The sequence below is a fragment of the Heptranchias perlo genome, chromosome 2, assembly GCF_035084215.1.
Source record: "Heptranchias perlo isolate sHepPer1 chromosome 2, sHepPer1.hap1, whole genome shotgun sequence".
Classification (NCBI taxonomy): Eukaryota; Metazoa; Chordata; class Chondrichthyes; order Hexanchiformes; family Hexanchidae; genus Heptranchias; species Heptranchias perlo.
The window spans coordinates 160540328-160553367 of NC_090326.1; the positions used below are offsets into that span (position 1 = coordinate 160540328).

Sequence of the window (13040 nt, forward strand, 5' to 3'; positions counted from 1 at the left end):
ATGTCTATATTTGGGGCATTTGTAGCATTTGGGGAACAGTGATCATAATATCATTAGGTTTAGAATAGTTATGGAAAAAGACAAGGAACAATCAAATGTGAAAATGCTTAACTGGAGGAGGGCAAATTTCAGTGAGTTAAAAAGGGATCTTGCCCAGGTGGATTGGAATCAAAACTTGGCAGGCAAAACAGTAATTGAACAATGGGAGGCCTTCGAGGAGGAGTTGGTTCGGGTACAAAGTAGACACATCCCTACGAGGGGGAAAGGAAGGGCATCCAAAGTTAGAGCTCCCTGGATGACTAAAGATATAGAGATTAAAATGAAACAGAAGGAGGCTTATGATGAATGTAAGGTTCATAATACAGTAGAGAACCAGGCTGAATACAGAAAGTACAGATAAGATCTAAAAAAAGGGAATAAGAGGGGCAAAGAGAGAGTATGAGAATAGATTAACAGCTAACATAAAAAGGAACCCAAAAGTCTTTAATAAAGATATAAATAGTAAAAGGGTTATCAAAGGAAGCATGGGACCGATTAGGGACAAAAAAGGAGATCTTGTGGAGGCAGAGGGCAAGGCTGAGATACTAAATGAATACTTTGCATCTGTCTTCACTAGAGAAGAGGATGCTGCCATTGTAATAGTAAAGGAGAAGGTAGCAGCGATATTGGATAGGATAAAAATAGATAAAGAGGAGGTACTTAAAAGATTGGCAGTGCTCAAAGTAGAAAAGTCACCCAGTCCGGATGGGATGCATCCTAGGTTACTGAGGGAAGTAAGGGTGGAAATTGCAGAGACTCTGGCCACAATCTTCCAATCCTCCTTATATATGGGGACGGTGTCGGATGACTGGAGAATTGCAAGTGTTACACCCTGTTCAAAAAAGGAGAGAGGGATAAACCCGATAATTACAGGCCAGTCAGCCTAACATCGGTGGTGGGGAAACTTTTAGAGACAATAATCCGAGACAAAATAAATTGGCACTTGGAAAATTATGGGCTAACAAATGAAAGTCAGCACGGATTTGTTAAAGGAAAATCGTGTTTGACTAACTTGATTGAGTTCTTTGATGAAGTAACAAAGAGGTTTGATGAGGGTAATGTGGTTGATGTATATATGGACTTACAAAAGGCACTTGATAAAGTACCACATAATAGACTTGTTAGCAAAAATAAAGCCCATGGGATTAAAGGGACAGTGGCAGCATGGATATAAAATTGGCTAAGGGACAGAAAGCAGAGAGTAGTGGTGAACGGTTGTTTTTCAGACTGGAGGGAAGTATACAGTGGTGTTCCCCAGGGGTCAGTATTAGGACCACTGCTCTTTTTGATATATATTAATGACCTTGACTTGGGTATAGAGGGCATAATTTCAAAGTTTGCAGATGACGCAAAACTTGGAAATGTTCTAAACAATGTGTAGGATAGTAACAGACTTCAGGAGGACATAGACTGGTGAAATGGGCAGACACATGGCAAACGTAATTTAACACAGAAGTGTGAAGTGATACATCTTGATAGGAAGAATGAGGAGAGGCAATATAAACTAAATTATACAATTTTAAAGGGGGTGCAGGAACAGAGAGACCTGGGGGTTCACATACACAAATCTTTGAAGGTGGCAGGACAAGTTGAGAAGGCTGTTGAAAAAGCATATGGGATCCTGGGCTTTATTAATAGAGGCATAGAGTACAAAAGCACATAAGTTATGCTAAATCAGTATAAAATACTGGTTAGGCCTTAGCTGGAGTATTGTGTTCAATTCTGGGCACCACAGTTTAGGAAGGATGACAAGGCCTTAGAGAGGGTGCAGAAGAGATTTACTAGACTGGTACCAAGAATGAGGGACTTCAGTTATGTGGAGCGACTGGAGAAGCTGGGGTTGTTCTCCTTAGAACAGAGAAGGTTAAGGGGAGATTTGATAGAGGTGTTCAAAATCATGAATGGTTTTGATAGAGTAAATAAGGAGAAACTGTTACCAGTGGCAGAAGAGTCGGTAACCAGAGGACGCAGATTTAAGGTGATCGGCAAAAGAGCCAGAGGTGACATGAGGAAACATTTTTTTACGCAGCGAGTTGTTATGATCTGGAATGCACTGCCTGAAAGGGCGGTGGAAGCAGATTCAATCGTAACTTTCAAAAGGAAATTGGATAAATACTTGAAGTGAAAAAATTTACAGGGCTATTTGAAAGAGCAGGGGAGTGGGTGTAATTGGATAGCTCTGTCAGAGCCTGCAAAGACACGATGGGCCGAATGGCCTCCTCCTGTGCTGTTGTTACTATGATTCTATGATTTTTCTCTATAAGTCTCTTTTTGTCCATCTATATTTTTCTATATTTCTATCTTTCTGTCTGCATATCTATATTTCTCTCTGTACATCTATCTTTCTGTCTGTTAGTCTATCTTTCTCTCCTTTTGTCTTTGACTCTCTCTGTATGTCTCACTTTCACTCTGTATAGCTCTGTTCCTCTGTATGTGTGTCTCTCCTCCACTCTGTGTATCTCTGTTTCTTTCTGTGTGTCTCTCCTCCACTCTGTGTATCTCTGTTTCTCTCTCTGTTTCTCTCTGTGTGTCTCTGTTTCTCTCTGTGTATCTCTGTTTCTCTCTCTCTGTGTCTCTGTTTCTCTCTCGCTGTGTCTCTCTTTCACTCTGTGTCTCTCTGTTTCTCTCTCTGTGTGTCTCTGTTTCACTCTGTATATCTCTTTTTGTGTTTCTCTCTTTCACTCTGTGTATCTCTGTTTCACTCTGTGTGTCTCTCTTTCTCTCTGTGTGTCTCTCTTTCTCTCTGTGTGTCTCTCTTTCACTCTGTGTATCTCTGTTTCTCTCTGTGTGTCTCTCTTTCTCTCTGTGTGTCTCTCTTTCACTCTGTGTGTCTCTGTTTCTCTGTGTGTCTCTCTTTCACTCTGTGTCTCTGATTCTCTCTATATGTCTCTTTCTTTCTGTGTGTCTCTCTTTCACTCTGTGTGTCTCTGTTTCGCTGTGTGTCTCTCTTTCACTCTGTGTCTCTGATTCTCTCTAAATGTCTCTTTCTTTCTGTGTGTCTCTCTTTCACTCTGTGTATCTCTGTTTCACTCTGTGTATCTCTGTTTCTCTCTCTGTGTCTCTCCTCCGTTCTGTGTATCTCTCTTTCACTCAGTGTATCTCTGTTTCTCTCTGTGTGTCTCTCCTCCGTTCTGTGTATCTCTGTTTCTCTCTGTGTATCTCTCTTTCACTCAGTGTGTCTCTGTTTCTCTCTGTGTATCTCTCTTTCACTCTGCGTGTCTCTCTTTCACTCTGTGTATCTCTGTTTCTCTCTGTGTATCTCTCTTTCACTCAGTGTGTCTCTGTTTCTCTCTGTGTATCTCTGTTTCTCTCTGTGTGTCTCTCCTCCGTTCTGTGTATCTCTCTTTCACTCTGTGTATCTCTGTTTCTCTCTCTGTGTCTCTCTTTCTCCTTCATGTCTCTGACACTCTCCTTTTTTCCTTCACCTATCATGGACACCTGGAGCCTGACTTGTGGCTTTGTTCCTCTGTCATCCAAAGAAATGTCCTTGTCCCTCTCTGGGGTGGGAGGGCTCCCCGGCCTGTATGTAATTTCGATGCATTAGCACCTGTGCCTCTACAATGGCTCTCAGCTCGGCGTGCTGCATCCCTCAAATAAAAGTGCAATTTAAAAATAAGGCGGTTCGTAATAAGAGAGTAAGAAAGCGAGGAATTAGGAAAGGCCATGTCGGCTACTCAAGTCCACGCTTTCGACAGACTCGTTCAATCCGCCCTCTCATGGGCTCAGTCCATTTAATCTCAGGAAAGTTGGGCCCACTGAGGCCTTCTCTCACTCACTTCTTTTCAAACCTGTAGAGTCCAACTTCCTCCAGTCTTTCCTCCCAGTTCAATCCTCCGTCGCCAGGGTCCAGCCTCGTAAAACCAACGGCTGTGAGCACACAGTTTAACAGTGTTTTCATCGTGTTTGCCGTATCAGTGCACCGTTACATATCAATTTCTATTAAGATTTCATCGATGTTTATATAAAGGGTGTTTACGCTATTCATATTTTTTCCGCCATTGTTAAACACATCACAGAAGGCAAGGATTCTTTTAACGCTTCATATAATTTCTTATGGCGGAAATCAGGATAAAATATAATATTTTGATGCTGCCTGTTTCTTGGCCAATTTAATTTTCAATGCAATTGTTTTTGAGAGAATTGCTCCTAATCCAGTTCCAGGTGTGCACTGTTTGTTAATCAAAACGCTGAAATTAATATTACAAAATCTGATGAAAGTAATAGTTGAAAGTGACTGGTTGGTTAGCGGGTTTAGATTTCTCATTTTTAAATGAAAGTCTCCACTTTCCGATTGGGTCTGTCAGTTATTGCATCCCCTACTCTTCAAACCTCTCTCCCAAAACCCATCTCGTATTTCTCTGTCTTCCTTCAAAACCCTCTTAAAATCCCACCTCTTTGACCACTTCCCGGGTTCCCTTCTCGAATTTGAAGTTCTCAACCTTGCGTTCAAATCCCTCCATGGCCTCGTCCCCCTCACTATCTCTGTAACCTCCTCCCGCCCTACGACCCTCCGAGATCTCTGCACTCCAATTCTGGCCTCTTGCACACCCACCGATTTCCTTTGCCCCTCCATTGGCGGCCGTGCCTTCAGCTGTCTAGGCCCTAAGCTCTGGAATTCCCTCCCTAACCCTCTCCATCTCTCCACCTCTCCTCCTTTAAGATGTTTCTTAAAACCTCTTTGTCCAAGCTTTTGGTCACGTGTCCTAACATCTCTTCATGTGTCTCGGTGTCAAATTTTGTCTTGATTACGCCCCTGTGAAGCGCCTTGGGATCTTTTACTACGTCAAAGGCGCTATATAAATGCAGGTGGTTGTTGTTGTCTCCTCCTCGGTGTCCTCTGTCAACCTCGTTAAGGTTTCTGAGTGGTTCTCCTGGTGCTGTACACGTGCAAGTTGATGTTGGTACTGTTGCTGCTATGATTGATGATAGTCTAGATATTCTCAACCAGCGCCCAGGGACATTAGCCCACACGAAATAAGGTCCAAATTTGCTAAGTCGGCACCAAATATCTCAGTCCGAGGATGACTTATATTTGTGCAGTAGGTGTTTAAACCTGGGTTAAAACACCTAGAAAATCGGGAGTGTCTGGGCACTCGGTGGGTTAAAGGGTAGATACCCCGTGCCAGAATGGTGAGGTCTGAGACGCACCTGATATTGGGCCTCGGACCTCATTGTCAGAGAGCCAGCATGGGGCTTCAGCCCGCGATCGGGGGTGGGGTGGGGGAGGAGGGGGAGGGGCGTCGGGTGTAAAGGCGCTGGGCGGTGGGGGGGGGGTTCCGAAGGCTGCGATTGGATCCTTTAATGTGGGGTTGCGACGGCGCTGGCTGTCTATGGGCAAACCAATCTGGAGAGGGAACCTTAATCAGGCTTTAGGACCCTTACGTGCGTAGGCAAAGGGTCCAACCCCCTGCTTCGGGCATGGGTAAAGGACATCTCTTCTTTATCCTTACCCGGTATAGCGGGTGGCACACTTCCGAATGGAAATTTGCGGGGACTTCCTCCCTACCATTTTGGGGACTTATCAGGCTGCATAACGGCTGAAAAATGGGTGCTTGGCGGGCCAATTTCGAGGCCGTTAAGGTGACTGCTTACAGACAGGATTACGATGCTTCTGGCTAGTGCTGTAACCAACTTGGGAGCACTTCATGGGTGTCAAAGGTGAAAGGAAAAACGTCCCATTCTATTGAAAGTCTACAAATGGAAGCCTACCTGGTGTTAATGTAAATCATCATGAAACAACTCTTGTAATTCTTTGAGAACAATCGATGAAGAAGTGCAATTTATCTAATGTCAGAAATCAGGGGGGTTAAATTGTTTTTTAAAATTTATTCATGTGATGTGGGCGTCGCTGGCGAGACCAGCATTTATTGCCCATCCCTAATTGCCCTTGAGAAGGTGGTGGTGAGCTGCCTTCTTGATCTGCTGCAGTCCGTGTGGTGAAGGTTCTCCCACTGTGCTGTTCGGAAGGGAGTTCCAGGATTTTGACCCAGCGACGATGAAGGAACGACGATATATTTCCAAGTCGGGATGGTGTGTGACTTGGAGGGGAACGTGCAGGTGGTGTTGTTCCCATGTGCCTGCTGCCCTTGTCCTTCTAGGTGGTAGAGGTTGCGGGTCTGGGAGGTGCTGTCGAAGAAGCCTTGGCGAGTTGCTGCAGTGTATCCTGTGGATGGTACACACTGCAGCCACAGTGCGCCGGTGGTGAAGGGAGTGAATATTTCGGGTGGTGGATGGGGTGCCAATCAAGCGGGCTGCTTTGTCCTGGATGGTGTCGAGCTTCTTGAGTGTTGTTGGAGCTGCACTCATCCAGGCAAGTGGAGAGTATTCCATCACACTCCTGACTTGTGCCTTGTAGATGGTGGAAAGGCTTTGGGGAGTCAGGAGGTGAGTCACTCGCCGCAGAATACCCAGCCTCTGACCTGCTCTTGTAGCCACAGTATTTATGTGGGTGGTTAAACCCCAAAATGAGGCGTGGGTATCGCGATCCGCGATTAACCCGCACCCGGTGCTTCCTGTGCAGGCCGAGCGAGACATTTGCCCGGCCTGAGGACTTACCTACAGGCAGCATTGAAAACCAGGCCCAACACGAGGATTCAAGGAAATGCGCACTTTCCACCAGCAGGGGGAGCCCCAATCTCTTAAACGGGGGATGTCTCTTAAAATCTTTTAAAGGTAGCTGGTACCTGTTATTTGCTAAAAATAACAGTCTGCTGTCTGCACGAGGTCTGAACGAAGAACAAACATCGCAAACGTAAAACACAGATGCAGCTCCCGTCCCTATGTTTACAAACTGATGAGTTATGTTAAAACATTGAATAAAGGTTGCGCACTGCTAAATCCCACATCCTCCAATCTGCATGCCAGACCTCACCAATCTGCCGATCTGAGTTTGTACCAGGCCTGTGAGAGTGCATGCACCAAGGTTCTCTGTTGATGCACTAGAGGCCTTGGTGCATAAGGTGGACAGAAGGAGGGACATCCTATATCGGTGGGGGGAGGGGGGAGGGCAAGAAGCCCTCCAGATATATGCCCACAAGGCAGTGGGAGGCAGCGGGGGACGAAGTTAATGCCAGGCGCACAGCACCATGAACATGGTAAAGTCCAGGAAGAAGTTCAATGTTTTGACATGAATGGTCAAGGTGAGTGAGGTCAACTGTCAAGTGGTGTCTCCCACCAACTGCTCCACACACTACACCCCCATCACCCACCTACCAATAAACTCTTTCCATCAGTACTCAACTCTTCCAATCAGATGCTTCCTCCCACCCTCACACATTACCACTGGTGCAAGCCGCCCACCCACAACTCACAGGCCACATACACTGGCAGCTATTCAACCATGACAGGCACATCACCCAGACACACGTCCCGCTTTCTTGCAGGAGAAGGTGGTGCATAACAGGAGGCAGCAAGCGGCAGTAGCATTTAGCCCCTTGAGCCTGTTCTGCTATTCAATGAGATCATGGTGGATCTGTGACCTAATTCCATATACCCAACCATATATCCCTTAATACCCTTGGTTCAAGAAATATAGCAATCTCAGATTTAGAATTCACAATTGAGCTTGCATCAGCTGCCGTTTGCAGAAGAGCGTTCCAAAATTCTTCCCCCCTCTCCCCCCCCCACCCCCCCCCATGTATGTAGAAGCATTTCCTAACTTCACTTCTGCACGTCCTGGCTCTAAATGTTAGACTATGTCCCCGCGTTCTAGTATTGAAGTCTAGGAGACCTCTAAAAATGGTTACAAATGCATCAGCAGCCAGGAAATATATCGCCGTTCCTTCATCGTCGCTGGGTCAAAATCCTGGAACTTCCTTCCTGACAGCACTGTGGGAGAACCGTCACCACACGGACTGCAGCGGTTCAAGAAGGCGGCTCACCACCACCTTCTCAAGGGCAATTAGGGATGGGCAATAAATGCCGGCCTCGCCAGCGACGCCCACATCCCGTGAACTAATAAAAAAAAAGAAGAAATAATCCAGCCACTAACCTGTAAATCCTGCATGGTCCCTTTAAATAGCACTGGTCGGGGGTGCTCCAGGCCTTCTTAAGACACGTTCAGTGGTCGGGGTTAAGACTGATGTGGAGATGCCGGTGATGGACTGGGGTGGACAAATGTAAGGAGTCGCACAACACCAGGTTATAGTCCAACAGCTTTATTTGAAATCACAAGCTTTCGGAGCTTTGCTCCTTCGTCAGGTGAAGTGAGGGGGAGGACTGTGTGTTGAGTTGAGTGTTAAGTTCTAAAATGGTGTTTATCACTTTAACTCAGCGTTGAACTCTGATTGTATCCATTTTCTCCCTACTTTCCATGCTGCTGGCGTTCGGTATTTGTGCATGCGTTACTACCTATGCCAAGATGGGGTCCAGCCAAGACGCCATCTCAGTACTTCAAGAGGTCGCGTAGCGCCGAGATAACAGGTGCTCGACAGCCCAATTTCTAGCTCCAGGTTCCTCACAAGAGACTTTTGGATAAAATGAAAGCTGTTAGGATAAAGGAGGGTGTAAAATTGGATAGTAAATTACATAGTAACATAATTTTTAGGAGGCCACTCAGCCCCTCGAGCCTGTTCCGCCATTCAAATAGATCATGGCTGATTTGTATCTCAACTCCATTTACCCGCCTTGGTTCCGTAACCCTTAATAACCTTGCCTAACAAAAAGCTATCAATTTCAGATATGACATTTTCAACTGACCCCCAGCCTCAACAGCGTTTAGCGGGTAAGAGTTCCAGGTTTACACTACTCTTGTGAGAATAAATGCTACCTGGTTAGGAAATTGGCTGAGCGGCAGGAGACAGAGAGTAGGGATAATGGGCAGGTACTCAAATTGGCAGGATGTGACTAGTGGTGTCCCACAGGGATCTGTGTTGGGGCCTCAACTATTCACTGTATTTATTAATGATGTGGAGATGCCGGTGATGGACTGGGGTTGACAATTGTAAACAATTTTACAACACCAAGTTATAGTCCAGCAATTTTATTTTAAATTCACAAGCTTTCGGAGGCTTCCTCCTTCGTCAGGTGAACGATGTGAAAATGAAAACCTCGAAATGAAATCGCATTTATAATTCACAGAACAATGCTTGGTGAGTGCAGACAGTTTTTTCAACTGCCCGTTGCCAAGGCAATCAGTGTGCAGACAGACAGGTGTTACCTGCCAGGTCTCACAGAATATACAAATCACCAAAAAAAAACAACAAACAAAAAAAACAGAAGCTTTCGGAGGCTTCCTCCTTCGTCAGGTGAACGATGTGAAAAATCGTTCACCTGATGAAGGAGGAAGCCTCCGAAAGCTTGTGAATTTAAAATAAAATTGCTGGACTATAACTTGGTGTTGTAAAAGTATTTATTAATGACTTAGATGATGGGATAGAGAGCGACATATCCAAGTTTGCCGATGACACAAAGATAGGCAGCATTGTAAGCAGTGTCGATGGAAGCATAAAATTATAGAGAGATATTAATAGATTAAATGAATGGGCAAAACTGTGGCAAATGGATTTCAATGTGGGCAAGTGTGAGATCATCCACTTTAGACCTAAAAAGGATAGATCAGAGTATTTTCTAAATGGTGAAAAGCTTGAAACAGTGGGGGTCCAAAAAGACTTAGGGGTCCATGTGCATAAATATTAAAATGTCATGGACAGGTACAGAAAATAATCAAAAAGGCTAATGGAATGCTGGCCTTTATATCTAGAGGACTAGAATATAAGGGGGTAGAAGTTTATTTGCTGCCCCAGGAAGCTGTGGAAGTTACATCATTAAATAAATTTAAAACAGAAATAGACAGTTTCCTAGAAGTAAAGGGAATTAGGGGTTACGGGGAGCGGGCAGGAAATTGGACATGAATTTAGATTTGAGGTTAGGATCAGATCAGCCATGATCTTATTGAATGGCGGAGCAGGCTCGAGGGGCCGATTGGCCTACTCCTGCTCCTATTTCTTATGTTCTTCTTATGTAAGTTATGCTACAGCTACACAAAACCCTGGTCAGACCACACCTGGAGTACTGTGTTCAGTTCTGGACACCGCACCTTAGGAAGAATATATTGGCTTTGGAGGGAGTGCAGCGTAGATTTACTAGAATGATACCTGGACTCCAAGGGTTAAACTACGAGGAGAGATTACACAAACTGGGGTTGTATTTCATGGAATTAAGAAGATTAAGAGGTGATTTGCTTGAAGTTTTCATGATATTAAGTGGAACTGATAGGGTGGATAGAGAGAAACTATTTCTGTTGGTTGGGGAGTCCAGGACTAGGGGACATAGTCTAAAAATTAGAGTCAGGACTTTCAGGAATGAAGTTCGGAAACACTTCTACACGCAAAGGGTGGAAGAAGTTTGGAACTCTCTTCTGCAAACGGCAGTTGATGCTAGCTCAATTGTTAATTTTAAATCTGAGATTGATAGATTTTTGTTACCCAAAGATATTAAGGGATATGGGGCTAAGGCGGGTATATGGAGTTAGGTCACAGATCAGCCATGATTTTATTGAATGACGGAACAGGCTCTAAGGGCTAAATGTCCTACTCCTGTTCCTATGATCCTATGTTCCTGGTGTCACCCCTGAACGGCCTGGCTCTAATTTTAAGGTTATGCCCCCTTGTTCAGGATTCTCCCACCAGAGGAAATAGTTTCTCTCTATTTACCCTATCAAATCTTTAATCAACTTTAACCACCTCACTTACATCACCCCTTAATCTTCTCTACTCAAGGGAATACAAGCCCAGTCTATGCAACCTTTCCTCATAATTTAACCTCTTTTAGCCTCGGTACCATTCTGGTGACTTGGTGTGCACCCCCTCCAAGGCCAATATGCCCTTCCTGAGGTGCGGTGCTTAGAATAGGACGGGGTCATTAGGCACTTGGCTGAATGAACGGTAGGAAGGACAGTGCACTAGTTCTAATTGAACAGCAGTGATCACCAGAGTAGGAATCGGTTCTGGGACCTCTGCTGTTCACCAAAAATGATGATCTAGATGAAGGTACTGAAAGTGGAATGTGTAAGCCTTAGGGTAAAGACTGGATGCTCAGAGAGACTTAACTGAGGTACAGAGAGATTCGGGAACAGGGCCAATGAATCAAAAATGGCATTTTTTTGTTGAGGAGCGTAATAACGGGTGATGAAGATGGCACATTGAATAAGAGAGTTGACCACCTCATTGGCTCACTTGCCAATAGTAGCCTGGGTAATGCCCACCTGGGTTCTCTCAAAATGAATGCCCGACTGGAGGAGGAGGCATCCACCAGCATGAGTTGGTGCCCTGAAAAAAAAAGGGAAAATAATTGCTGGGGATATGGGGGAAGTGAAAGCAAATGCCGCAGTACCACTTAATCCACTAACCAACCTCCTCTAAAGTGTAGTCAGTCCTTGTACACTTTGCACTTGATGGTAGAGTAAGGCCTGTGCTTATTGAATCAAGGCTCTGCTTTCCGCAGCAGAAAAGGTTAAGGGGAGATTTGATAGAGGTGTTCAAAGCCATGAAGGGTTTTTTTTTATTCGTTCATGGGATGTGGGCGTCGCTGGCGAGGCCGGCATTTATTGCCCATCCCTAATTGCCCTTGAGAAGGTGGTGGTGAGCCGCCTTCTTGAACCGCTGCAGTCCGTGTGGTGAAGGTTCTCCCACAGTGCTGTTAGGAAGGGAGTTCCAGGATTTTGACCCAGCGACGATGAAGGAACGGCGATATATTTCCAAGTCGGGATAGCGTGTGTGACTTGGAGGGGAACGTGCAGGTGGTGTTGTTCCGATGTACCTGCTGTTCTTGTCCTTTGACAGAGTAAATAAGGATAAGCTGTTTCCACTGACAGGAGTGTCGGTAACCACAGGGCACAAATTTAAGGTAATTGGCAAAAGACCCAGAGGTGAGATGAGAATTTATTTTACGCAGTGAGTTGTTATGATCTGGAATGCACTGCATGAAAGGGTGGTAGAAGCAGATCCAATAGTAACTTTCAAAAGGGAATTGGATAAATACTTGAAGAGGAAAAATTTGCAGGGCTATGGAGAAAGAGTAGGGGGATGGGACTAATTGGGTAGCTCTTTCAAAGAGCGAACACAGACATTAGTGATGGGCCGAATGGCCTCCTTCTGTGCTTTAAGATTCTATGGCAATTGATCCGTGTGGGAAAACAGTGACTATATAAAAGGCTGATTTGGATTATAAACAGCCTGCAGAGAATTAGAAAAAAGGCGAATGATATTTTAGTGATAATTTTCTTTTGGCTCCTTCTGTGCGATAAGATTCTACGATTGTACGTGTGCATTGTATGAGTAACAATTTCCAACCAGACTTCTTCTCTCGCAAGGTCCTCATGGAGCTGAGGAGGCATCTGAGGCGGTGGCACTCGAAGAGACACCTGCACTTCAATAGAAGACACGACCGGAACCTATCGATCGAGAGCAGCGCCATCACCGTCGTCATCCAAACCTCCTTGCTTGGGAAATTTAGTCCGAAACGGAAGTCATCGGACCTCAAAAGCAGCCTTTGACCTGCGTGAAAAGGGGCCTCGTGCGGTGTGTTTAATGAGCTAGTTATAAAGAAGGACGGTAAAATTCTCAGCTGTGCGAGTTATATTTCTTTGTGAAGTCGCTTCAGTTTTTGTTTCATGCCCCGGATTTCAACAAAATTGTGGCCAATTGTTAAATCTGTGGCACAGTGAGAGGTCTCGCTTCCACTGCAAGGATGGCGAAGACATGTGAGCAAGAAATTTACAAAACTAAAGCCCCTCATAAGAGACTGTTAGCTAAAGTTGAAGCTCATGGAACTGAGGGCAAATTATTGACCTGGTTAGGAAATTGGCTGAGCGGCAATAGACAGAGAGTAGGAATAATGGTCAGGTACTCAAATTGGCAGGATGTGACTAGTGGTGTCCCACAGGGATCTGTGTTGTGCCTCAACTATACACTGTATTTATTAATGACTTAGATGACTGGATAGATGGACTTGATTCTAGGGAATGAGGTGGGCCAAGTGGAGCAAGTGTCAGTGGGGGAGCA

The 13040-nt window shown here is 45.0% G+C and overlaps 1 protein-coding gene across 1 annotated transcript in view; it reads left to right on the top strand.

Annotated features, from left to right (window-relative positions):
* Positions 1-12671, top strand: part of LOC137332486 (vasoactive intestinal polypeptide receptor 1-like) — a 101201-nt gene extending 88530 nt beyond the window's left edge. Inside the window, exon 14 of the mRNA XM_067996377.1 lies at positions 12350-12671. Within this exon, the coding sequence (XP_067852478.1) occupies positions 12350-12532 (183 nt within the window). The 3' untranslated portion in view covers positions 12533-12671. The remainder of the gene's footprint in view (positions 1-12349) is intronic.
* Positions 12672-13040: the final 369 nt, after the last annotated feature.